Source organism: Geotrypetes seraphini, chromosome 3 (genome assembly GCF_902459505.1).
Source record: "Geotrypetes seraphini chromosome 3, aGeoSer1.1, whole genome shotgun sequence".
Lineage (NCBI taxonomy): Eukaryota > Metazoa > Chordata > Amphibia > Gymnophiona > Dermophiidae > Geotrypetes > Geotrypetes seraphini.
The window spans coordinates 279,193,322-279,220,083 of record NC_047086.1 but is presented as its reverse complement, the minus strand read 5'-3'; the positions used below and the strand labels follow the sequence as shown (position 1 = coordinate 279,220,083).

The 26,762-nt window shown below is 42.0% G+C and overlaps 1 protein-coding gene across 14 annotated transcripts in view; it reads left to right on the top strand.

Moving 5' to 3' along the window:
* Positions 1 to 26,762, top strand: part of RASGRP3 (RAS guanyl releasing protein 3) — a 299,643-nt gene that overhangs the window by 170,294 nt on the left and 102,587 nt on the right. For 13 of the 14 annotated variants that reach the window (XM_033938594.1, XM_033938599.1, XM_033938598.1 and 10 more), the window contains 3 exons: positions 13,549 to 13,626; positions 15,162 to 15,275; positions 22,642 to 22,757. In XM_033938594.1, the coding sequence (XP_033794485.1) occupies positions 13,549 to 13,626; positions 15,162 to 15,275; positions 22,642 to 22,757 (308 nt within the window). The remainder of the gene's footprint in view (positions 1 to 13,548; positions 13,627 to 15,161; positions 15,276 to 22,641; positions 22,758 to 26,762) is intronic. The other variant, XM_033938597.1, reaches the window with a different exon arrangement.

Below are 26,762 nucleotides of genomic sequence, written 5' to 3'. Positions count from 1 at the left end.
GGATTAGAAACTGGTCGACAGACAGACGCCAGAGGGTGGTGGTTAATGGAAGTTGCTTGGAGGAAGGAAAGGTGAGTAGTGGAGTCCCTCATGGTTTGGTGCTGGGGCGAATCCTGTTCAATATGTTTGTGAGTGGCATTGCTGAAGGGTTAGAAGGAAAGGTTTGCCTTTTTGCTGATGATACCAAGATTTGTAACAGAGTAGACACTGAGGAGGGAGTAGAAAACATGAAAAAAGATCTACAAAAGTTAAAGGAATGGTCTAATATCTGGCAACTAAAATTCAATGCAAAGAAATGTAGAGTAATGCATTTGTGGATTAATAATCAGGAGCTGTATATGCTAGGAGGTGAAAAGCTGATATGCACGGATGGGGAGAGGGACCTTGGTGTGATAGTGTCAGAAGATCTAAAGGTGAAAAAACAGTGCGACAAGGCAGTGGCTGCTGCCAGAAGGATGCTGGGCTGTATAAAGAGATGTGTAACCAGTAGAAGAATGAAAGTGTTTATGCCCCTGTACAGGTCATTGGTGAGATCCCACTTGGAGTATTGTGTTCAGTTTTGGAGACTGTATCTGGCGAAGGACACAAAAATGCTTGAGGCGGTCTAGAGGAGGGCGACGAAAATGATAGGAGGTTTGCGACAAAAGACGTATGAGGAGAGACTGGAAGCCCTGAATATGTACACCTTAGAGGAAAGGAAGGGAGATATGATTCAGAAGTTCAAATACTTGAAAAGTATTAACGCAGAAAAAAATCTTTTCCAGAGAAAGGACAATAGTAAAACCAGAGGGCATAATTTGAGGTTGAGGGGTGGTAGACTCAAAAGCAATATAAGGAAATTCTTCTTTACGGAGAGAGAGTGGTGGATGCCTGGAATATGCTCCCGAGAGAGGTGTTAGAGATGAAAATGGTGACAGAGTTAAAAAAAATGTGGGATGAACACAGAAGATCTAAAATCAGAAAATAATAGTAAATATTGAAGAACTAAGGCCAGTACTGGGCAGACTTGCATGGTCTGTGTCTATATATGGCTGTTTGATGGAGGATGGGCTGGGGAGGGCTTCAGTGGCTGAGAGGGTGTAGATGGACTGGAGTGAGCTTTGACAGAGACTTCAGTAGTTGGAACCTAAGAACAATACCAGGCAGAGCTTTGGATTCTTGCCCAGAAATAGCTAAGAAGAAAAAGAAGAAAAAACCCAACAAATTTTTAGATTGAATCAGGTTGGGCAGACTGGATGTACCATCCGGGTCTTTATCTGCCATCATCTACTATGTTGCTATGTGACTTTTTCTGTGAAGATGGGTTTGTCAGAGATGGGTCAGGAACACTCAAGTGTACGGCACTAGGAATTTGGATCTCATCACATTCATGCCATGGTACAGAGAAGGGTTAAAAACGGTATCTGTTTTTTTCACATAATTTGGTTGTAGCAGCACTCCCTCTCACCCTCTTCTTCATCCGTGGCCCTCAGGATGATGTGGAATTATAGCTTCTGGCAGTGGCGTACCTAGGGTATGTGGCACCCGGGGCACATCATTTATTGACATCCCCCCCCCATGTAAAAAAATTTTTTTTGTAATGACCATGAAACGGAATAAATGGTCAGAATAGAAACAGGCAGTGAAAATTTTCTTATATTGAACCTCATATATGTAACCATTATTCCAAACATACCATAACATTACATAAATTATATCTGAATTGTCATGTCATCAAAAGTACATATGGAGTAGTTGCAGGTGATGCTTGGGACAGTTCTGATTGTGTTAGTTCGGTTTTATGTGTTTTTTGAATAGAAGGGCTTTTATTTCTTTTTGAAGGTTTTGTAGTCTGTGGTCGAGGTCAATAGGTTGTAGAGTTGGGGGTCGAGTGTTGCAGCTCGAATGACTAGGAGGTTGTCGAACAGTTTTTTTCTTTTGACGTTTTTGGTTGGAGGGTGTGTGAATGGTGTACGAGTTCTCCTATGTCTGTTTGAGGTGGATTGAATTATTTAGCTGAAGAAATTAGTTACCCCCCATTCTACACACATTAATTCTCTTCCATTTTTGTTCCCATTATAAAAAAACACTGATAAGTTCCCAGAAAAAAATACATTAAAATAAGAAGTGAAAACAAAGGCCCCTACAGTTGGGTCAGACCAGTGGTCCATCATGCCCAGTAGCCCATTCTCATGGTAGCCAATCCAGGTCACTAATACCTGGTCAAAATCCAAAGAATAGCAACATTCCATGCTACCGATCCAGGGCAAGCAGACACTTCCCCCATGTCTTAATAACAGATTATGGACTTTTCCTCCAGGAATTTGTCCAAATCTTTCTTAAAACCAGCTACACTATCTGCTTTTACCATAACTTCTGGCCACTTCATTTTTAAGTTTTTTAGAGTAGGGGCGGGACCGCGGCGCAGGAAGCAGCGCCCAAGCAGCTCAGGGATCGCTGACATCGCGATCCTGCTGCGGGCTGCTTCATAGGTGGTGCAGGAAGTTGGAACAAAATAGGCGGGACTCAGAGAGGGAAGGTCCCGATGTCGGCAGCCTGTCTTGATCGCTACCCCTGCCGAGTCGCCGAAGAGGGCCGCGGGGAAGCTGCAAGTAGAAGGGAGATGGTCAGCGTACGCGGGGGGGTCAGCGTGTGGATTGGGGCCATCAGCAGCGTCTGTGCTGAGAGTCTGCCCACGTGTAGGATGCGGCGGGTAGGGGCCTCCGGCTCTTCATGGGCGGCAGGGCCTGCGGTGCAAAGCTGTTTTTGCCGGCTTGAGGGGGTCGCAAATGTGTAGGGCACAGCAGGAGTAAGATCATGGGCAGCCTTCAACAGTGGCTGTCTCCTCTCCTAGCAGCTCTGTACTTACCAGGGCAGTGATTCACTTTGGCAACTTCCCCTTTCCTCAGAGGCGGCAACGGACCCAAGGCTGCCTAAGGAAATCACTGCTGCAGGCAGCCTGTCTTGATCGCTGCCCCTGCCGAGTCGCCGAAGAGGGCCGCGGGGAAAGTGCAGGCAGAGAGGAAATGGTCAGCGTGCGCGGGGAGGTCAGCGTGTCGATTGGGGCCATCAGCAGGGTTTGTGCTGAGAGTCTGCCCATGTGCAGGATGCAGCAGGTAGGGGCCTCCGGCTCGTCTTGGGCGGCAGGGTCTGCGGTGCAAAGCTGTTTTTGCCAGCTTGGGGGGGGTCGCGAATGTGCAGGGCACAGCAGGAGTAAGATCATGGGGAGCCTTCAATAGTGGCTGTCTCCTCTCCTAGCAGCTCTGTACTTACCAGGGCAGTGATTCACTTTGGCAACTTCCCCTTTCCTCGGGGGTAGGGGGGGCAACGGACCCAAGGCTGCCTAAGGAAATCACTGCTGCAGGCAAGTACTGAGAGCTGCTGGAAGGAGAGAAAGCCACTGTTGGAGGCTGGGAAGCTGCTGGATAAAGGGAGAGCTGCTACTGCACCTGGAGGGAGATAGAAAGAGAGATGAAGCTGGGAGGGGAAGAGGGAAAGGGATGGGAAGAGAGCTACTGTTGGATAGGGGGGAGGAGGGAAGGGAGAAGGAAAAAAGGAAGGATGCAGCTGGCAGGGAGATAAGAGGAGGGAAAGTGGAGAGACAGGAATGAGAAAGTAGAGAGAGATTGATGCTGGAAAGGGGGTCAGCAGAGAAATGAAAGAGGGATAAAGATGCTAGATCTGGTGTAGGAGAGATAAAAATGAAGAAAGCAGTGAAGCTGGAATGAATGATGTAAAAAGGAGAGAGGAGGCACAGGCTGGATGGAAAGGGGAGAGGGGCATAGAAAGAAGTCTGATACATATGGAAGGGGGAGAGGCGTCTGGAACGGATGGATGGAACGGGCAGACGCTGGAAGGAAAAGAGTGGAAAGAAGATGAAAGCAGAGACCACAAAAGGTAGAAAAAAATCATTTTATTTCTATTTTGTCCTTGCTCTGAATATTTATATTTATCAGGTCACTGTCCCAAATAGTGTTCAACAGGATTGTTCAGTGCTGGGTGCATCCAATGTTCAACCTACTTCAGTCAAAGGTGCAAGCAGGGAAGCATCACTGTGGACGCTCTAGTACAACCTTGGCCTACCAGGGATCTATTGTATGTGTTCCCTCTTTGGGTAATGAAAGTATGAGTTATTTGAAGAATAGTGACGCATAAAGGGCTGGTGATCCTCATGGCTTCAGATTGTCCGTGTTGCCTATGGTACACAGATCTAGTCCGACTGCAAAGAAACCAAAGTCTGAGACTCCTCTCCATCTGATGCTGCTCTCACAGGGCCCAATCACCTTAGAGAATATGGAACGCTTTGGGCTTATGGCATGGCTCTTGAGCACATGGCCCTAGTACAAAAAGGATACTCAGAGGTGGTCATAGCTACATTCCTTCACTCCAAGAAACCAGTGACACTAGAGACTTATGCAAAAGCCTGGAAAGCACTTCAACACTGATGTTTGAAACAACAGATAGAGCTGGTTAGGGTTCTGTTAGCTGCAATCCTATCATTCCTTAAGGAAGGTCTAGAGAAGAGCTTGGCAGTTAGTTCCTTAAAGGTCCAGGTAGCCAGTCTATCCTGTTTTCGAGTTCATTTGGAGAGAGGTTCTTTGGCCTCTCACCTGGATATTTCCAGGTTTTTGAAGGGAGCATTGCAGTTGTGTCTGCTTTTGTGTCAAACTTGTCCTTCATAGAACCTTAACCTTGTGTTGAAGGACCTAAGTAAAACCCCGCACAAGCCCTTACAGGAGTCCATGTTGACAGACCTCACTATAAAGATGGTTTTCTTGGTAGCCATCATTTCAGTTTTAGAGCTCCAAGACTTGTTATGCAGGGAACCATTCCTCAGGCTCACGGAGGTGGGAATGTCCCTGCATACGGTTCCATCTTTTCTGCTAAAAGTGGTGTTGGCGTTCCATTTGAATCAGGAAGACCAACTGCCAAAATTCCAGGCCACAGGCATATAGAAGTAGGACAAAATACTAGCAGGGCTAGATGTCAGAAGGGTTTCATTAGGTTTTTATATATCGCCTATTAAGGTTATCTAAGTGATTTTACAATCAGGTACTCAAGCATTTTCCTTATCTGTCCGGTGGGCTCACAATCTATCTAACGTACCTGGGGCTATGGTGGACTGAGTGACTTGCCCAGGGTCACAAGGAGCAGCGCAGGGTTTGAACCCACAACCCCAGGGTGCTGAGGCTGTAGCTCCATCCACTGCAGCACACACTCCACCTCTTCTTCGCTACCTGGATGTAACCAATGATTTTTGGTTGTCAGATCATCTCTTTGTCTTAACGGGTTCTGGACACAGAGGACTGCTGGCCTCAATTTCCAGATGGATATAGATCAAGGGTGTTAAAGTCCCTCCTCGAGGGCTGCAGTCCAATCGGTTTTTCAGGATTTCCCCAATGAATATGCATGAGATCTATTTGTATGCATTGCTTTCACTGTATGCTAATAGATCTCATGCATATTCATTGGGGAAATCCTGAAAACCCGACTGGATTACGGCCCTCGAGGAAGGACTTTGACACCCCTGATATAGATGGCTCTTACCTCTGCTTATATAGGATTGGGTAAACAATCACCAGTTTCCTTGAAAGCACATTCCACCAGAAGAGTGGCTTCTTCATGGGCAGAGTCCAGGGCAGTTTATCCCGAGGAGATTTGTAGGGCTGCTCTACATATATTTACTCTACATATATTTACTAAGTTTTACAGAATAGATGTAGCAGCGCTAAAGGACTTCACTTTTGGGTCTACAGTGCTAGCAGCAGGCTCTTCTATCTTACCCTAAGCTTGAGGACTGCTTTGATACATCCCACAGGTTCAGGAGTCATGCTTTTTGCACTGTAATAGAAGATTAGGTTCTTACCTGGATAATCTTCTTTCCAGTAGAAAAGCACATGAGTCCTGAAGCCTTGCCCTATTGGTTTTCAGTGTAGCCTGCTTTTGGCCTCAGACAGGTATGGTACTGCAGAGGCTTGTCTACTGACACTCAAGCAATACAAAGCTATGACTTCAGAGATACAGAAGTGTAATTATAGGAGTGCTCTTGCCGAACTAATGCTGGATGCACTCAGGTGGGTGGCTTTTTTCATTCTGCCTTGTTGATGTTATGTTGCATTGGTTAATAAGTTGTGTTTTCTTGCAAAACAGATCAAAAGTACATGATTGGGGAGTTCCCTATGCCCTGCCTTGTTATTTCTTCTCTTTCAAGGATTATCTCTGCTTTGGTACAAACTGCGAAAAGAGGGCAGTGCCTAGTGATACATGGAAGTGGAGTTAAAAATGTAGATGATGCCTTCTGTATTCCTTGCGGGCAAAGGTATACCATCCGCAGCTTCAGGATTTGTGCTTTTCTATTGGAAAGAAAATTATCGAGGTAAGAACCTAATATTCCATTATCCGTGTGAACGGGAACCCTGTCTATATCCTGCCCATGCTCTTCTCCTGTATACATCCCCTTGAAAATGTCTGCTATGTAAATTAAGCTTATTTAATAATAATAATTTTATTTTTATACTGCCAAAGCCATGAAAAGTTCGAGGCGGTTTACAACAAGAAGCGCTGGACAAGAAGCGCTGGACAATCAGCGAAGAGGTCAACAATTCAAAGAGATCTATACAATCTTATATAATGGAAGAAGTAGAAAGCTATAAAGTTCTTAAGGTTAATGGTTGAATTTGCAGTGCTATGGAATTCTTAGTTTACAAATCGATTGAACAAACTTGTTTTTTTCAATTTTCTAAAATTGAGGTAGGTTGAGGAGTGTGAGATAACGTTACTCAGCCAATCATGTCATTTGCCTGCCTGGAAGGCGAGGGTTCTGGGCAGGAATCTTTTATAGTGGCAGGCCTTTATTGTTGGGTAGGTGAACAGATGTATTCTTCATGTGGGCCTAATAGAACTTGCCAGATTAAATTGGAAACTAGGTAAGTGGGGGCCAGACCAAGTATTGATTTATAACACAGGCAAGAGAACTTGTACAGAATTCGCGCCTCCAGGGGAAGCCAATGGAGTTTTTGGTAATAGGGGCTTATGTGATCCCATTTCTTCAGCCCAAAGACCAATCGAACTGCTGAATTTTGAATGACTCTGAGTCTTAGAATGGTTTTTTTGAAGGCTCCCAAGTAAATTATGTTGCAATAATCGAGCATGCTTAAGATGGAAGATTGAACCAGTAGGCAGAAAGATACTGCATCAAAGTATTTCATGATGGTTCTGAGTTTCCAAAGTAACGAAAAGCATTTTTTAACCAGTAAATCTGTGTGAGCATTTAAAGTAAGGTGGCAGTCCAGAGTCACTCCCAGAATTTTAATGGAGTGGTCAATAGGGAAGACCTGACCGTTCAAGGAGATCGATGAGTCTTTGATTTTGTCATTAGGGCTTGCCAGGAAAAATTTAGTTTTTTCTGTGTTTAGCTTCAATTTGAAGTCGGTCATCCATAGTTCAATTTGTTCTAGAATGAATGATTTATGAATCTTTGTCTCGGAGGTCAGAGTAGTAAGTGGAATAACTATGGTGATATCATCAAAATAGATATAAAATTTAATTTTTAAGCTTTGAAGTAAGTTCCCTAGTGAGGCAAGGTATATGTTAAACAATGTAGGGGATAGAGGAGAGCCCTGCGGAACTCTGCAAGAATTTACCCAACTGCAGGATTTTTTTATTGTCACTATAGACTTGGTATGACCGTTTGCTCAAAAAACCCTGAAACCATTTTAGCACGTTACCTGAAAGACCAATTGATTCCAGACAGTCAATTAGAATGATACGGTCGACCAGATCGAAGGCACTGCTCAGATCTAGTTGTAGGATTAGGGCACTGGTACCCTGACTGAATATGATATGAAAGAAATCCAGCAGAGATGCAATGACAGTTTCAGTGCTGAACCCAGAACAAAAACATAGAAACATAGAAACATAGACTGATTGTCTTGCAGTACGCTAAATTTATCCAAATACATTACTAGTTCCTGGTTGACCAAGCCTTCCATCAGTTTAACGAAGAAGAGAGTGCTCACAATTGGTCTGTAATTAGAGGTCAGTTTGGTAGATTCTTTAGGATTTTTGATGATCGGGGTGATAAGAATCTGGCCTAATTCTTCAGGGAAGGTACCGGTTAGTAAGTGAGAGCCAGTCGTATAACTTGGCTTTGAACGAGGCTGGAGCAACTTTCATTATATTTGGGGGGCAGCTGTCTAGTCTGCAGTAGGAATTGGCATATTTCATGTAATATTTGGAGAATTGTTGCCAGGATGGAATAGTAAAGTTGTTCCAGATCATATCTACCCTAGGTTCATCTTTGTGTTGAGCAACTGGGTGGTTCAAATGTTTGGTTGTGGGGCCCGTTAGTTTAGATCTCAAATTGTTGATTTTGTTGTTGAAAAAGTCGGCCAGGTCGTCTGCAGATGGTGGGGAATCTAGGGTAGAACATGAGAAGGCCTGTGTGTCGTAGAGTTTGTTGACTAATTCAAAGAGATTTCTACTGCTGGCATTCGAAGATCTGATTTTTTGGGCGTAAAAGTTGGTGCGCTTCTTTATTATTAATTTTTTGTATTCATTTAGTTTTTGTCTCCAATTTGACCTCCCCACATTGTCCCCTGATTTCAGCCATTGTCTTTCGAGTTTCCATAATTCCCGTTTTACATTTCCTAACTCAGTATCATACCAGCCGTCCAGATTCTTACTTCTTATTTTTTTTAGTTTAGTGGGGGCCATTTTGTTTAAAATCTGTGTACTCGTGTTGGTCCAAGAGTCCACTGAAAAGGAGTCCAAGTCTGAACTAGAAGTTATGTCATAATGTGACCAGAATTCTACTGGGTTCACCCTACCTCTGCTAGCTACCATTTTCTTAGCTCTTATTGCCTTCTTTGATTTGGATGGGGGTGTCTTACTTGCCAGTTGAATTGGAAGCTACATAAATGGTGGTCTGACCATAGAGAGTTGGTCTAGATGGCTTGGTTCCAGAAAATCTTGGGATTGACTAGCTCTGTGGAGGAAAAAGTGACTAGATCTAGCTGGTGGCCTTTTTGATGGGTCTTTTCTGGAGGTGGCACAAAGAAGTCTAGGGAAGAGATGAAGGATAGTAGATCTTTGGAGTCACCCTGGTCTGCCTGCTCTAGGTGAATGTTTAGATCACCTGTCAGTAGGTTGTATGAGCCTAGTGTCGAGTTTGTAAGGAGGAATTCGTAGAAAGTGTCTTTGGCTGCGGGCCATTTCTTAGGAGGAATGTAGAATAGGGTAATTGTTAGAGCAACTTCTAACTGATCTGAAGAGAGTTTGCAGGAGAGGATTTCAAGGTTCGCTGAGGAATTTGAGGCTAGGATTGTGGACTCGAATGATTCTTTTAAGATAATCGCTAATCCTCCCCCTTTACCTCTGCTTCTAGGTAGAGAAATAATTTTAAACCCAGGGGGTAGGCAGTCGCGTATAATAATGTCATTGTCTGAGACCAGCCAAGTTTCAGTTAGAAGAACAAAATCAGGGTTGGCTTCTTCCAGCCAGTCTTTGACCAGCTGTGACTTGTTCCTAATAGAGCGTATATTTAAGTAGAAACCATGAAGATTTTGATGGTGAGGAGCGTCGGTGCTTACAGAGTAGGTAATCTTTCTCAATACCCATTGTCTTTTACAGTAGGGTCTGCTAGGTTTTCGTGTGAGGGGTACAACTGGGATTTGGAAAGGACCCCTATCAGAACAGTCGAATAAAGAAGGAATAACATCTCTAGCATGTTCTGAAGTAGTAGAGTGAGATCTTATAATTACTTGAATGGGAATAGCATAAAATGCAGCGATTGACCTGCTTTTGTAGCAGATTCAATAGACCATAAGGACCCAAATCAGATAATTGGTTAGGAGAGCCACTATACAGAGTGGACAACAGAGACTGATAGGCTTCAGAGCAGTAATGCTTGTACACTAAATCATGCAGAGATCAAGTTAGGAATTGATCGGAGAGATCATGCAAATACTTTATAGAAACAAAGTCATGCAATTAGATTTGCCGGAGTAGTCATGCAGATACTTATCGGATTTTGGCCAGGCCGTGGGTCAGTGAGAGTCTTCTAGGCAGGAGGAAGAGATCGCTCAGGCAGGCACCAATTGCTGATGAGGACTTGAGGATGAGTAGAGAAGTTTTCCTGTTGGCAGTCCCCGAGTAGCTAGAAGGATGAGGGAGCGGTGGGGAAGATCTTTCACCCGTTATTTGGTCGTGCCAGGCTGCAGGTGGGGAGCTGTAGTGTGAGGGAGCTGCTTATGCTTCATGCAGTTGCTTCGCAAAGGCGCGTGCCGGTGCCCCGAACGGCCACGTGCCGTTCCCTCAGAATATCACTTAGCTTAATTATTGACATTTACACGTATATGCATAAGGTTGCTTGATGGTTAATCCCAGTCCTGGATTTACTCCATTGCATGCAGAGACTTGTGGTCTTGCTTTTCTTAGGGAAAGCAGTAGGGAAATCAGAATTACAAGTCCCTACATACAGTGGGGTAAACCCAGGACGGGATCATTCCTGTCGGGTAAATCTGGATCCAGTTGGCATCCCTACATATGTGCCAAATTTATAGAATTGTCCTTCACATGGATAGGGTCCCTTGAAAATACCTCTAGCCTTCTCAACATTGTATAGAGGTTGAGGGAAAGCAGAGTGGCAAAATTATCCAGATCATACATATAGCAAATTATCCAGATCATCCAGGGCTCCTTTTACAAAGCTGCTCTAGCGGTTTTAACGCATGCATCGGATTAGCACACGCTAGCCGGAAATCTACCACCTGGTCAAAAGGATGTGGTAGCGGCTAGCACGTGCGGCAGTTTAGCGTGCGCTATTCCGCGCATTAAGGCCCTAGCGTGGCTTTGTAAAAGGAGCCCTAAATATATGTATTAACAGTCATTTCAATGCTTGTGCCAGTTTTAAATTCAAGCCACTTGCCTCCTCTACTGACTATCGGCTCTACAGTTTTCAAAATTCGACAGTCATAATACAAGATACAAAAGAAAACATTGTCAACTAAGGACCATAAACCAAAGGTTAAATTAAAATATATTATACACTCTTTATCCTAACTGCTGTCCTGTTAAATATCCTATCGAAATTAGAAAGAGAAAAGTTACATTACCTCCTTTAGCAGATAGTTGCATTGTGACGTATTTTGGACAAAGCAGTGTGGTAGATCAAAAAATTTAAATAATATATATAAACCGATACATTTTAATTGGATTAACTTATTACATTTCTTGACTAGCAGGTCTAACAGAAACTGCAGATCCAATAATACCACTAAATAAACATTTTTGGGATTTCTTTCCAGACTCTCTCCAGATTTCAGCTTAGATCTAGAGCAGGGGTGTCAGATTCAATCACATAAGGAGCCGAAATCTAAAACACAGGCCAAATTTTTTATTAAGATACTTAAGGCTCCTTTTACAAAGCCGCGCGTGACTTTTCATCATGTGCTAACCCCCGTGCTGGCCAAAAACTACCGCCTGCTCAAGAGGAGGCGGTAGCAGCTAGCGCATCCGGTGGTTTAGCGTGCACTATTATGCATGTTAAACCGCTAGTGCGGCTTTGTAAGAGGAGCTCCTAGTCTTAGTAGAAGTATAGGGTAACAATCTTTCCAACCCAATGCTGGCTCTGTGGTGTAAACAAAATAAATAAAAAAGACTTTTCCTCTCTTTTACGTCCTAGTTCACACTTGCTATCTAACATCAGCTCTGACAGGGTACACATTTCAAAACTGACATATTGTAATCACAAAATAGGAAATAAAATTATTTTTTCTACATTTTGTTGTCTGGTCATTATTCAAATCATGTTGGTACCAGGCTCTGGTTTTTGTTTGTCTTCAGATAACTCGCCTGTCATGATCGTCTGCTCATTTGTCATTTTCTTCTTTCTTGGTGCTAACCTTCCATCTTCCATCTCTGTCCTCCCCTTCCATTTCCCTTCCCTCCCCCGGAGGTCTGGCATCTTTCCTTTTTTTCGTCTCCATCCCTGCAACTGCAGCTATGGACCCCACCATCCCCAGATCCACCATCTCTCCTTTTCTCAATTACCCTTTCATGCAGCATCTCTCCCTCCTTCCGCACCACCCCAGGGTCCACCATCTTTCCCTTTCTCTTCCCAACTACCCTCCTATCCAGTATCTCTATCCCCACCCCATCCCTTGTGTCCAACTTCTCTCCCTTTCTGTTCCTTCCCTCCCTCCATCCCATTGTCCACCATCTCGCTCCCTCTCCTTTTTTTAGATCCATTATTTCTTCCCCTTCCCCTCCCCTCAGTCTGGCATATGCACGTCTTTTTGGACCCCCCTTCCCTCCCTCCATGTACTTCTACACTAGGGGCCCCCCCCCCCAAAGACCTGCATGTTTTCCCCCTTCTTTCTAGCGTCCTCCGGCTTCCCGGTCTCACCTTCAAAGCAGCCTGCAGAGGATCACCGGTCAGCTGTAGCAATCCTAACAGGCTGCTGTTGGCTTCCGCAGCACATTCTCTCTGCCGCAGACCTGCCCCTCATCTGACGTACAGGACTGCAGCGGAGGGAATGTGCTGCAGAGGCCGATAGCAACCTGTTAGGATCGCTACAGCCAACCAGCGATCCTCTGCAGGCTGCTTTGAATGTGAGACCGGGAAGCTGGGAGAGAGATGGTACCTTTGCTTAATCTTTTGTAAACCGCATAGAACTTCACGGTATTGCTGTTATTATTATTATTATTATTATGGTAGACAATGGGATGGAGGGAGATAGGGAGGGAAGTAACAGAAAGGATATTTTCTTGTAGGCCAAATTTGGCCCATGGGCCTGTATTTGGCACCCCTGGTCTAGAGGAAGTCTATTTCTAGGTCAACCATTAACCAAGTTTCAAGTTTATTAAAGTTTCAAGTTTATTAGGATTTTATATACCGCCTATCAAGGTTATCTAAGCGGTTTTTACAATCAGGTACTCAAGCATTTTCCCTATCTGTCCCGGTGGGCTCACAATCTATCTAACGTACCTGGGGCTATGGAGGACTGAGTGACCTGCCCAGGGTCACAAGACTTCCCCACCTCTACCTGCATAAAACATTATAAAAGCATAACATTTTGGTATATTCCACTGTTTCCATGCTGACCTCAGAAGGCCTCAGAATGCAGGGGATTTCCAAATAGTATGGCATGGGAGAATTCATTGTCCTAAAAAGAAAGTTGCTTAGAAGACATAACATGGAATTATTCTGTGCAATGTCAATTGTTAAATGATACAGGCCCATACAGAGATCCCTAAATCTGCCACACCAAAGGTTCCCAACAAGTTTCCATGTCATCTGGACAGGCTAAGCCAAATGGATTTGGTGTTCAGAGCCCGTAGATGTTATGGATTAAAACCGAAATTGGCACCGTCTATTCTGATAACATGAAACCAATTGATACCCTAGAGCTGCCTCCTTTTAAAGTAAAGGGCCTGTTGAGGGTGTCTCCTGGACTGTATGCTATGTTTGTTGGATTCAGTTTTAGCCTTTATAGGTAGAGATTGAAACTTTGTGCATATACTTACAAGCCCTGATCTGACTGCAGCGATTTATACTTTTTTATTTAGCTTTCTCTGGACCTATACCACACAGAAGATGATATTTATAAGCTTTCACTGGTGCTTGAGCCAAGGCATCCTAAATCGGTGAGATTTTTTGTTTTGTTTTTTTCTAAAGTTTTGTTTTGTTTTCCAAAGTCTACTTGATTTATATTTATCAAAAGTGAGTAAATTTGTGTGTAGTTACTATGGGTTAGATATTTAAAAGGATCTCACCAGGGTTAAATCCATTTAGCTGGCCACAGAACGCATAAGTGGACAGTGCTGCTGAATATAAGCTCTGATTGCTACAGCACTATTCATTTATTATGGGGACAGTCTATGAGCAGTCAGGGTGGCACTGGGATTTTCCCAGTTAGTAGTGATATTCAGTCTGCTAACTCGAAAAGTGTCTGGATAAAGTTAGAACAGCAAAATGACTGGTCTCAGTATCAGCCAGTACCCAGCTACCCTTCTGACAGCTAGCCATACCCAGATATTCAATGCGGGAGCCTGGATAGGCCCTCTCAAATAATATTTAAGGTAGCTCATAGAGACTGCCATATGATTAGTTTGAAGTATTAAAAATATTTACTAACTTTCCTTCCAAAGATAATTTTTGCTGTTATCAGTAGAATATAGTTTCAGTATGTCAACAGCAAATGTCTTAAGTCTTAATGTCTAAAGCCTGTTGTTTCTATCTCTACAACCTTGCCAAAATTTGCCCCTTCCTCTCTAAGCACACTACTCGAACCCTTATCCACACTCTCGTAAGACTACTGCAATTTACTTCAAATAGGTCTCCCGCAGAACCTCCTCTTTCCCCTACAATCAGTGCAAAACTCAGCAGCACAACTTATCTACTGCCAACCTCGCTACTCTCACCTTACCCCTCTCCTCAGATCACTCCACTGACTCCCTATCCACCTCCATATACAGTACAAACTCCTTACTAACCTACAAGTGTGTTCATGTCGCAGCACCTCAGTATCTCTCCTCTCTTACCTCTCCTTACACGCCTCCCCGAGAACTCCATTACTCTTTTATCTGTACCCTTCTCCTCCACTGCCAATTCCAGACTTTGTTCCTTTCATCTAGCTGCCCCGTATGCCTGGAATAAACTACCTGAGTTTGTCCATCACGTCCCTTGCCTTACCTTGTTTAAAAGCAGACTAATTTAGCCTTTTTGATTTAGCCCTCTGCCCACTGCTTACCACCCTAGCCAGCAGATTAACTATCCTCCTAACTGTTTGTCTGTCTTGTCTGTTTAGATTGTAAGCTATTTTGAGCAGGGACTGTCTCCTTTTTTGACTGCGTACATCTGGTAGTGCTCTAGAAATAATGAATAGTAGTAGTAGTAGTAGTAGTGTCATTAAAATAGACCTGTAACTGACTAAAAAGGGTTAACTTATTGCTTCATCATTTCCATTTCATCTTTTATTCATGACAATAGCTGTAGAGAGTAATTTACACTCTTAACCATAGCACTTGAACAAGTGAAAATATAAAACTTGGAAGAAGAAATATTTAAGGAGGATATTTTCAATGAAATTAACTTTCTGAACAGTATGTTACAGTTTGTTGATATACCATGTAAATAGAGACCATTGGTGCTAATATTCTTCTGTCATATTTGTTTACAGCCTACCTCTCCGACAATTCCCAACAAATCAGTAGTGCCATTGGATTGGGCTTCTGGAGTGACTCCCAAACCTGATCCCATAGTCATCAATAAACATATAAGGAAGTTAGTTGATGTGAGTATCTATCACAATAAAACCCTAAGCGCGCATGCACACTTACAACTTCATGATCCCTGCCTCCATGATCTGTAGCTCCCTGGTAGTGTTCTACGCGTTCAACTGAAGCCTGCGGCGGTTTGTGTGCGGTGGACCCTTTTCCCTTTGCCTTAGTTGCAGCGGGCGGCAGCAATGGTGGACCCGGGGGGGGTGTTTGAAGTGGCAGTAGACCAGACAGTAGGTAGCAGCAGTAGTGGGGGCCGGTACGGGGGGGCAGGCTTCAGCGCTGGAGGCAGGCAGGCAGGCTGGCTTTAGCGCGGCAGATAGGGAGGGAGGCTGGCTAGCTTCGGGGGAGGGGTGGGACAAAGGCTGGAAGGCAGTGAGGGGGGAGATAGGAAGGAGCACTGGGGGCACTAAGGACATGGGAAGGGGCACTGGGGACACTAAGGGCATGGGAAGGGGCACTAAGGACATAGGAAGGAGGCACTGGGGGCACTAAGGGCATGGGAAGGAGGCATCACTGTGCATCAACAAACTTAGTTACCCGATTCAACACACTATGAAGGTTCTGGGCATAACGCTGGACTAGGGCCTAACCATGAAAGATCAGGTGGACTCTTTGGTTAAAAAGGGTTTTTTTTTTTACTCTCTGGAAGCTTCTGTCCATTAGAGCATATTTTGATGCACCATCATTTACAATCTTGGTACAATCCCTCATACTGAGCCAACTGGATTGCTGCAATATTGCCTATTTGGCAATTTCCCAGAAGAATATGCAGCGATTACAACTAGTGCAGAATGCGGCAGTCAGGCTGATCTTTGGGTTGAATAAGTTCGATCATATAACTCCCTCCTACTGACTCCTGCATTGGCTGCCAATGGAGGCACGTGTGAAGTTTAAATTTGGCTGCTTTTGCTTTAAAGTACTATTTGGCCTAGCCCCCAAATACATAACTGACCTATTCTCCTTTTCAACCAATAGATATGAGAAGCTCAAACTTGAATTTTGTTTCCCCCCTGGTTAGAGGATGTAAATTTAAAAGACATCACATCTTCTCTCTTATCAAGCAGCATTATGGGGCAATGATATGAAACAACTATTAAAGCTTGCCAATACCTATGGGGAATTTAGGAGACACCTAAAAACATATCTGCTCTTAAAGTACATAGGAAACTGATTTGCACAATCTCTCCCGCAATAACTGATCTCTAGAGCTGTTAATCAGTAGATATTAACTATGTTAATTCTATTCAATCTGTAACATTTATAATCATTGTAAACCACATAGAACTTCATGGTTCTGCGGTATATAAACTGTTATTATTATTATTAAGGACATGGGAAGGGGCACTAAGGACATAGGAAGGAGGCACTGGGGTCACTAAGGACATAGGAAGGAAGGAGGGAGGGAATAGAAAGGGACAATTGTTGGGCCTGAGTGTAGAAAGCAGCCAAGGAGAGAGAAAGACAGAAAGAAAGAAAGACAGACAGACAGACAGCAGAAAAGGAGAGAGAGAGAAAAAGAAAGAAAGACAGACAGACACATCTACTCTAGCACCTGTTAATGTGATGGGTTTAAACACTTGTATAGGAAATAATACCACATAGAATAGAAAGCTCTTTCCTCATCCATTCTTTAGCATATTAGCTGCGGGAGTGGAGTTGGTGGCCTCTTGGGATGGTGGGTTTGAAATTTAGAGATTTCTATGTTGAGCTGAACAATCTCTATCTTCCATTCAGGGAGATGGTCATAAATAGGGCAACAATTCTGCCTCCAGAAAGTCTCATTAAAAACTGTGGCCCAACACTCATAGAAATGCTGAGAATGATGCTGTACAGTTATTATCTTAGTAAAAATTAATGTAAACTGATCAATATTCAAAATCATTTAACCAGTCAATGGATTCAATGGCTGCTGACTGGTTAAATCACTTGTTTAGGGCTATCTGCTAGTTCTCAGCAGCACTTAACTGGTTATCATTGCTGAAAATTAGTTGTTAGCATCTAAATGAAAACTGGCTATTTTAGAGGTATTGCAGGAGTGGAGTCAGCACTTCTCTGGTAGGATTGTGTTTTATATAGTCCCATTTAGGGTGAATATCAACACTTAACCAAAGTTATTTCTTTTTGTATATAGTTCCATATTTCTTTGCAAACTGATTCATTGTACAATTTAAAATTCTTAATACAAAATCTCCCACAGTCCTATCTTTATGTGGCAACCCATGACCGGTTAACTTGTTTTTTTTTATTTCAATAATTTTATTGAATATTATAAATAATATACAAAAAGCAGTTCAAGTACATAAAGATTGAATAAAAAAAAATAGTGATGTATAAACAAGAGAAACCATAATTGCATTCATTTGCATATAACATACTAGTAAGAAGAATTCAATGTATTTGAAACTGCTAAGAAAAGAAATAGAAAGGATAGATGAAGCAGAGATGATGAAATAAAAGAAAGGAAAAGAAAAAAAAAAAAAAAAAAAAAGAGAGGTAGAGAAAGAGAGAGAGAGAGAGAGAGTGAGAGAGTGGCAGAAGTGTCTACAAGGCAGAGTGAACATATGAATCTAAGAATGACCAAGGTGATTTATTTCGCACCAAATTTGTAGAGAAACGGGATATCATATTCTTTTCATATGCATATGATTCGAATTTGTGGTACATGCTCAAAGAGTTCCACCAAAAGGTGTAGTCTAGTAGTGTGGATGACTTCCAATTTTTCAAAATGTGCATAAGAGCTGTCACAAACATGGTGTCAATGAGTTTAGGAGGACAGTTTGATAGTGCAAAACAAGGATGTTGAGAACGAAGGATTATAATGTCCATGGAAATATCTTCTGAACATTTGGTAATAGATTTTATAGTGTCCCATATACGAATCCAAAAGGAATGAACCATAGTGCAGTGAAGAAGCATGTGATCAAGAGTTCCAGGCTCTTTCAAACAGTTCCAGCAAGTAGGATCTTGTTTCAGTTTCGCTTTCCACATTCGAAATGGAGTCCATATAGCATTCCACATAACAAAGAACATTGATTGTGAAACTCTTGCAGATAATAGAGGACGGTTTGTAGATGACCAGAAGAGTTCCCAGTCTATTTCAGAAAGTGTGGTCGTTAGGATAGAACCCCAATGGTTCATAGATTGAGGTGTAAAGGTGAAGGTGTGGTCTCTTAAGATACTATAAAAAAAAGATATCGCCTTACCTTTCAGTAAAGCCAAAGTAGACCAGTGACGAATAGTTTGTTGAGAGGTCATAAAGTCAAGGCGGATTTGAACATTAGATAGAATTCCAGTAAGCGTAAGCCATTGAGGATATGTAGAGGATGGGAGTGAGTTTACAGAACAGAAGGTATCAAATGGGACAAATGAAGTGGAGGAGATTAATTGATGAACAAACCACACACCCGCCCGCTGCCACCTCTTCCATGAAAGAGATCTACCCTTATTTTGAATTTTAGGATTATTCCAAAGGGACATGAGTGGGCCTTCAGCAACAGAGATCTCAGCCGCTGCATCTAATAGTTGAAGAGCATGTTGCGTTGCACTTAGCAAAGAATATTTTCTCAAGTGTCTAGGTATCGACACTGTAAGGAAGCAGGAGATGTGTAGTGGTGCACATAAAAAGCATTCCATTTCAAACCATGCTGGTTGATCCTGTGGATAAGAATCAGCAATCCAATGAGCTCCGTATTTGGCTAAGGATGCGATGTAATAATAATAAAAATCAGGTAAATTTAAACCACCTTTAATCTTAGAGGCTTTCAGCTTGGCGAGAGCAATACGAGGTTTTTTCTTGTTCCAAATAAATTCAGAAATTTTCGTATTAAGCCAATGAAAGAGTGACTTATGGCAGAGAAGGGGAAGCATAGATAGAGTATAATTAATTTGTGGGGCTAAGGTCATTTTAATGGAGACTATTCTACCCCACCAGGACAAATAAAGCGGGGACCAACGAGATGTAGTACTTAAAACTAAGTTTTTGATTTTAGATATATTGAGATTCTGAGCAAGTAAAGGGTCTTTATGTATTAAAATCCCCAAATATTTTACAGCTCCGGTTAACTTGTGAATATCGACTTAACTGGCTTGGTGCCACGTAAACCAGATGTTCAATGCTGAAACCCAGACATGGCTTGATATTGAATATCTGGAAGTAACGCTGGCAGTGGTCAGTAAAATGCTCACTGCCATCGGATGGCAGCCTTCTTTGATTAGTGCACAAGTTCTGTATTCTCTGTATTTATATAGTTTATTGTATCATAGTGATTTCTCACAAATTTTGCCATAGAAGCCATACACTCAGTCATTGACATATGGTTCTACCATATTGTTTTCTACATCAGCCTCTCAATCAATCAATCAATCAATCAGATAAGGTTTAATTAGGAGCAACCAGATTTAGCAAATAATATAGCCATTACCATTCCCCCCCCCCCCCTTTAAATTCCAAGTAAAGAAGTGGATGTTTTACTAATAGGTGGTTTAAACTTGCCGGATTTTGATTGGGGTATCCCTTTTGCGGAGTCTTCTAGAAGTAGGGAGAGCCTGGATGTTCTATAAGAACTGTTCCAGCAGTTGGTAATGGAACCCACATGAGATGTAGTGTTTACAAATGGGGAAAGTGTTTCAAATTCTGACACAGTGGATGATCACCTGGCATCCAGTGATCACTGCATAGTACAATTTAATATTATATCAATGAACAGGATGGATCACCTAATTGTTGCATATAATGTATGTTTAAAACAGAGGAGAAAAGACCTCAAAAAAACCCCTGGAATATGAATCAAAAAGACCATAGCCAATTGGGGTTGGTTTTCATCACTGGTCAAAAAACCCCTGTGTGGATTTTAATTTTTAACTTATTATGTGATGTTGTTTTTAATCTTTATCAAATATGTGCAATTAGGTGATCCATCCTGTTCATTGATTTACACATCGTTTTTTGGACACTCCATTACCATTCCATTCAATATTTCAGTTTATACAATTTAATATTATGACAGGTATAGAGAGGGCTCATTCAAAAGTAAAGGTTTTAGACTTTGAAAAAACTAACTTTGTTTGGATGGGGAATTACATCAAGGAATTGTAGTCTGGATGGGAATGTCTAGAAGGAGTGGAAATGCAGTGGGAAAAACTGAAAGGAGTTATTGTAAGGGTGACAAACCTTTTTGCGAGGCAAGTTAGTAAAAGCAAGAGGAAAAGAAGGCTGCTTTGGAAAAGTAGTAGCTGAGAAGTTAAGGAATAAGAGGTTAGCTTTCATATATTACAAAAGATCGCAGAAAGAGGAAGACAGGCAAAAATATATGGAAAAGTTAAGAGGCTGGTCGAGTAGTCAGGAAGCAAACATACAAATGTAAAAAAGTAGCTGACACGGTAAAACGGGGAGACAAGACGTTTTTTAAAGATATATCAGTGATAGGAAAAAGTGCCATTTTGAGACTCAAAGGTGAAGGGGAGAAATATGTAGAAGCTGATAAAGAAAAGGCTGAATTGCTTAACAAATATTTCTGTTCTGTGTTCATGGCTGATGTTCTGGGAGCAGGAGCACAGAAGAGAAACACAAATAGGGATGGAGGAGTGGTAGATCCTGATCGATTTTCAGAGGGTTGTGTTTGTGAGGAGCTAGCTAAATTAAAGGTAGACAAAGCAATGGGGCTGGAATTAAAGGTAGACAAAGCAATGGGGCTGGAATTAAAGGTAGACAAAGCAATGGGGCTGGATGGTGTACATCCAAGAGTGCTGAAGGAACTTAGGGAAGTTCTGGTGGCTCTGCTGAATGACCTTGTGGTAGGTCTTGTCATACAAATGTGATCAATTTCTTTGACTGGGTGGCCAGAGAATTGGATAGAAAGAGTGCGCTAGATGTGATATATTTAGATTTTATCAAAGCCTTTGACAGTGTTCCACACAGATGTCTAATAAATTGAGTGCCCTTGGGATTGGCCTCAAAGTAATGGGCTGGGTCAGGAACTGGTTGAGTGGAAGATGGCAAAGAGTAGTGGTAAATGGAGATCGCTCTGAGGAAAGGGATGTTACCAGTACTGTGCCTCAAGGTTCTGTTCTTGGGCTTGTTCTTTTTAACATTTGTATAAGCGATATTGCTGAAGGACTGTGAGGTAAGATTTGCCTCTTTGTGGATGATACCAAAATCTGCAATAGAGTAGACACCCTGGATGGTGTAAATAGCATGAAGAAAGACTGAGCAAAGCTTGAAGAATGGTCTGAAATTTGGCAGCTAAAATTTAATACTAAAAAATGCAAGATCATGCATTTGGGCTGCAAAAACCCGAAGGAACAGAACAGTTTAGGGGGTGAAGAACTTATGTGCACGACAGAAGAGCGAGACTTGGGTGTGATTGTATATGATGATCTTAAGGTTACAAAACAAGTTGAAAAGGTAATGGTGAAAGCTAGAAGGATGATAGGGTGCATAGGAAGAGGTGTGGCCGGTAGGAAACAGGAGATATTGATGCCCCTGTATAAGGCTCTGGTGTACTGCTGCCAGATTTTCTAATTGGAAAATCCGGACCCCTAGACCCACCCTCAGGCCCGTCCAGTTCCACCCTTCCCCACCCCCCGCTGCCTGCTTTTGTTGGGCAGGGAGAAAATCTGCACATGCGTGGATTTCTCCCCTGCCCGACGCAATATGAGGAGGCTTTTCAAAACCCAGACAAAGTGCCTGAAAACTTCTCATCAGCGCAGAGTTTTTTCTGAATTTATTTTTAATTTACAAGCTTCTGTCTTAAGACCTCTAGGGACCCCTGAGGAAGACTGTATTATCGAAACATGCACCATGTTGGATTCATAGCGTTATGGGTCCTAGATAATTTTATGTGCATTATTAATTCATATTTTTAATAAAGCCTATATCTGGAACAGAGGGGGTTTTTTTGTCTTTGTCATATTCCTTTTCTGTGGAGCACCCAAGGGTCAATTCTTTGTTTTCGCTTCAATTTTGATTTGTACATCCTTTCTAAAATGCTGCTCATTGTATATAAACAGTTAAAGTTATCTTGCCAAATGTCTACATTAACTGTTGAGGGTGTTCCCAGCACTCTCAAAAAGGTAACCATGTAGTTAGTACATAGAAGTGATTATTATTCCTCATTGCACAGACAATAATGCAGAATATAATTTACTATATTTGTAGAGGTACAGCTAACTCTGTAATCTGCTGTGTTAAGCAGATACTGTTTGATAACTAGCATCTCCTATTGATACCATACCCACTAATAAGAATTTATGTGAGTCATGTTAACTGTTAACATGGTGGTGTGGTAACAGTGCATTAAAAGTTGCATTAACAACCCTTTTATTGATTGTAAAAATTTTGCATATCGGTAGCATTCCTATTTCTTCCTATTTTTTCAGTCTGTTTTTAGGAACTATGACCATGACCAGGATGGTTATATCTCTCAAGAAGACTTTGAAAGCATAGCTGCTAATTTCCCCTTCCTGGATTCTTTCTGTGTTTTGGATAAAGACCAGTAAGTCATCTGCAACAAAAACTATAAAAGAATTCTACTTGTTGATGTGATTTCTTGTTCTCTGGACATGGAAAGGTGACATTTCATCTAAATTATTATTTGCAAATGATTTATTGATTTCAGAAGCTAAATAGGGTCTTAGGCACTGGGTGTTGTAGTTAAAATAGAGGCCGGTTTTCTCTTTGAGTCAGTATTCATCCTCACTGTGGCATGAAGGAGAACAATGCTGTTGAGTGCCATCTTTCAGATGAGATGTTGGGCTCATGCCCTTTGTATCAGGTAAGTTCCAAGGCCGGTACTGGCAGATTTGCACGGTCTTCAACAATGGTGACAGCCATAGTTTTATATATTAAAATATATATGGGCTAATTTTCAGCAATGAGGTCATCAGCTTAAGTTAACTGCTAAAACTAGCATTTAACTGGGTCTGTATATTCAGCACCACTGTCTGTATAGGCAGAACACTGAATATAATGTACATATTGACCAGTTACTGCGCCAATACCATCTGTTTACTATTTAACTATCCTCAACTTAACAGATAATTTGGTGTAGGCTGGGGAGGGCATCAGTGGGAACTCCACTAACTTGGAACACGAGAATGTTACTGGCCAGACTTTATGGTAGATATCCTGCAAACAGGATGGTTGGATAGGCTGGAGAGAGCTTGGACGGCAACTTCAGCATTTGGAGCCTAGGGCAATACCAGGTGGACTTTATAGTCTATGACCCAGTAATATCAAAGAAAAGACAATTTAATTTAATCATGTTTTTTTAATAACTAATGGGCAGATTGGATGGACCATTCAGGCCATTATCTGCTGTCATTTACTATGTTACTATATTTTACTTAGAGAATTCCATAAACTCCCATTGGTTTTCAGAGCTAATTTAAATTGTTTGTAATGATGTTTAAAATACTAAAGGTGCTGGGATTCACTTATCTATCAAACTGTAGCGAAATATACACTTTTCCTACTAAGAACAATGGATAACACTTTTATGCTGGTGGCATCTCATAAATGAATAAAGTAGCGTGGCTGCTGTGCTAGTCCACTTTAATGGTAATAAAAGAAATAAAACAAAGCAAAAGAGAAGAAAATAAAGTGATATCTTTTATTTTTATTGGACTAACAGTATATTTTATGACAAGCTTTCAAAGAAAGCTGTGCCTTTGAAAGCTTGTCAAAAAAATGTATTAACTTAGTATTAAATGAATTCAATAAAAAAGGTATCATCTTATTTTTCATTCTTGTGTTTTGTTTATTTCTATTTATTACCTCATAAGTGGAATTCATTCTCTCTTCTCTATCCCTTCCCCACAAGCTTCTAGAAGATTTTTTGGCTTTCAGAAAGGCAGTGAAAAATTGGCTCTTCCACAGAATGCTTTCATAAGGGTTGTGGGTTGATGTTACCTTGTTTATAATTTGATGTTTAGCTTTTATTAAACAATGAAATTCCTTCATTGATGCTCTTAATTGTCTGTTTGGTATAACCTTATTGTACAGATCATTAGGTTGTACCTTATATTAAGCAACTTTTGACTGAGAGGGAGATTAACAAGTTGAAGTTATAATTATTATCCATTTATTTAAGAGTATGGATGTTAATTCTAGGATAGTGGCTAAATGCTAAGAAGTTGTATATAGTTGGAAGTGATACGGATTATGAACTATCTCATATTTAGAAAGATAGTTAAGGTGATATTTTTTGAAGAATATTTACGGTAAATGTCAGAGTTCTTACTGCTGTTGCCGGCGCTAAAAATACTAGCGCAGTTTTATAAAGGCGGGGGTAAATGAGAAGACACCCAAAACTGTTTGTTTTTTTGGTTGTTGTGGCTGAAACTGAATCTACAGCTGAAATTCAACATATGTTTTTTGGCCGAAGCCAAAAACGTACCAGCAACCTCCTCCTCTGAATCAAAGGCACTCTGCTCCTCCCCTCCCCTCAAACAGAAGCAGGCCCTACTCCATCCCTCCTGACCAAACATAGTAACATACATAGTAGATGACGGCAGATAAAGACCCAAATGGTCCATCCAGTCTGCCCAACCTGATTCCATTTAAATTTTTAATTTTTTCTTCTTAGCTATTTCTGGGCAAGAATCCAAAGCTTTACCCTGTACTGTGCTTGGGTTCCAACTGCCAAAATCTCTGTTAAGACTTATTCCAGCCCATCTACACCCTCCCAGCCATTGAAGCCCTCCCCAGCCCATCCTCCACCAAACGGCCATATACAGACACAGACCGTGCAAGTCTGCCCAGTACTGGCCTTAGTTCAATATTTAATCTTATTTTCTGATTCTAGATCCTTTGTGTTCATCCCATGCTTCTTTGAACTCAGTCACAGTTTTACTCTCCACCCATAGGGACCCCCCCTTCCAGACCTATCTTACAAACCTGGTGGTTTATTGGCCTTGTCAGGGCAGGAGTGATCCCCATTCACTCCTGCCCATGCCGGATATACAGTCAAAATGGCTGCTGTGATTTTCCTCAGCAGCCTCACAATCCTATTATGGAAGGTTGCAACAGCCATTTTGTGATCAGAGCAAGGATGGACCATTCCTGCTTATGCCTGATCTAATTTCAAATGGCTGTTGCAACTATAAGGGTTAAACCCCTACATATAGATTTTACACAGAGCTGAATACATCTGCAAAATTCAAAGGCTATGACTGAAGCAAAGAGAACTTTTGTCCTACAAATGCTGCTTAGCAGGCTGTCTGTGGCTCCCTGAGTTGATACAACTTGGACTTGTTTTGCATCATAATCCTCTTGCCTAGGGCCTGTATCAAGGGCAAGATGACTCTTAGCCACTTAGAAATGAAAGGTATAGTGGTATGTAAGTGGATTGTTATGTTATGGTACCTGAACTCTCTGGATGCTACCAGGAAGGAGCTGAAGTTCCTGGAATTCTACCTGAAGTGATGCTAAAGAGATATTTCTGAAGATGCTCAAGTCAAAAGGTTGGAACAGGAGGTGGGGAGAATGTCTCATCTTCAAAGATAAGCCCTAGGACTAGAGGGTACAAAGGAAGATCTGATCCATGAAGTCTGGTTCTTCAAGTCTGATGCCAGAGACCTGAACCAGTAGGCAAATCTGCACTGCAACCATTCCAGTGACTCTGCCTTGTCTGCTTGTTATCTCCCTGCTGAATTAGAAACCTCTCCTATACTGAAGGTGTTGGGCATCGCTCCAGTAGTTGGGCATCGCTCCAGAGCTCATGTGCCTGAGAAACTCTACACCGACTGTGCTTGGCTCCTTTCACCTGAAGGTGCTGGGCATCCACCCAAGAAACTTATCCTGCACTCATAGGTTGTATTAGCTCTGTGGTACATTGGGTAGTATGTGTCAAGAGGCAGGATTTAACAGCCTGTAGGGAATTGAGTGTTTACTCTGAAGTGATTTTTGTAATAGTGGGTTTATTGCATATTCCCTAAGCATCCTAACTTGTCTAGTGTATAAGACTCATATCTAAATTGTGCTCTCTGATCACTGCAGCTACCACTTGTTATAGGAATAAAATATCTTATTTTTCTAATATATGGCATTGTATTGTCCAGGGATTAGGCTTGGATCTATTTGGAGAACATAGGTCAATAATCATATCCCAGATTGCTAACATTTCATATATCTATGTTCCCTCATGCACTGTTCTTAGAGTGACCAGGTGCAATGAAAGTACCCCCTGAGACTGGTACTTACACAACCTCTCACAACAGTCTCATGAGGCTGCCATTTTAGGTTGCAGCAGCCATTTGACTGCAGAGCTAATATGGGCAGGAGTGACTAGAGATCATGCCTGTCCTAACAAGTAGGGTTACCAGACGTCCAGGAAAACCTGGACATGTCCTCTTTTTAGAGGACTGTCTGGATGCCCGGACGGACATTCCATAACCTGACAGTTTGTCTGCTCTAGCCACGTGTGGAGGTCCTCTGAGCATGCGCAGATGATGTCATACACATACACACATCATCAAGGCCCTCCAGACGCGGCCAGAGC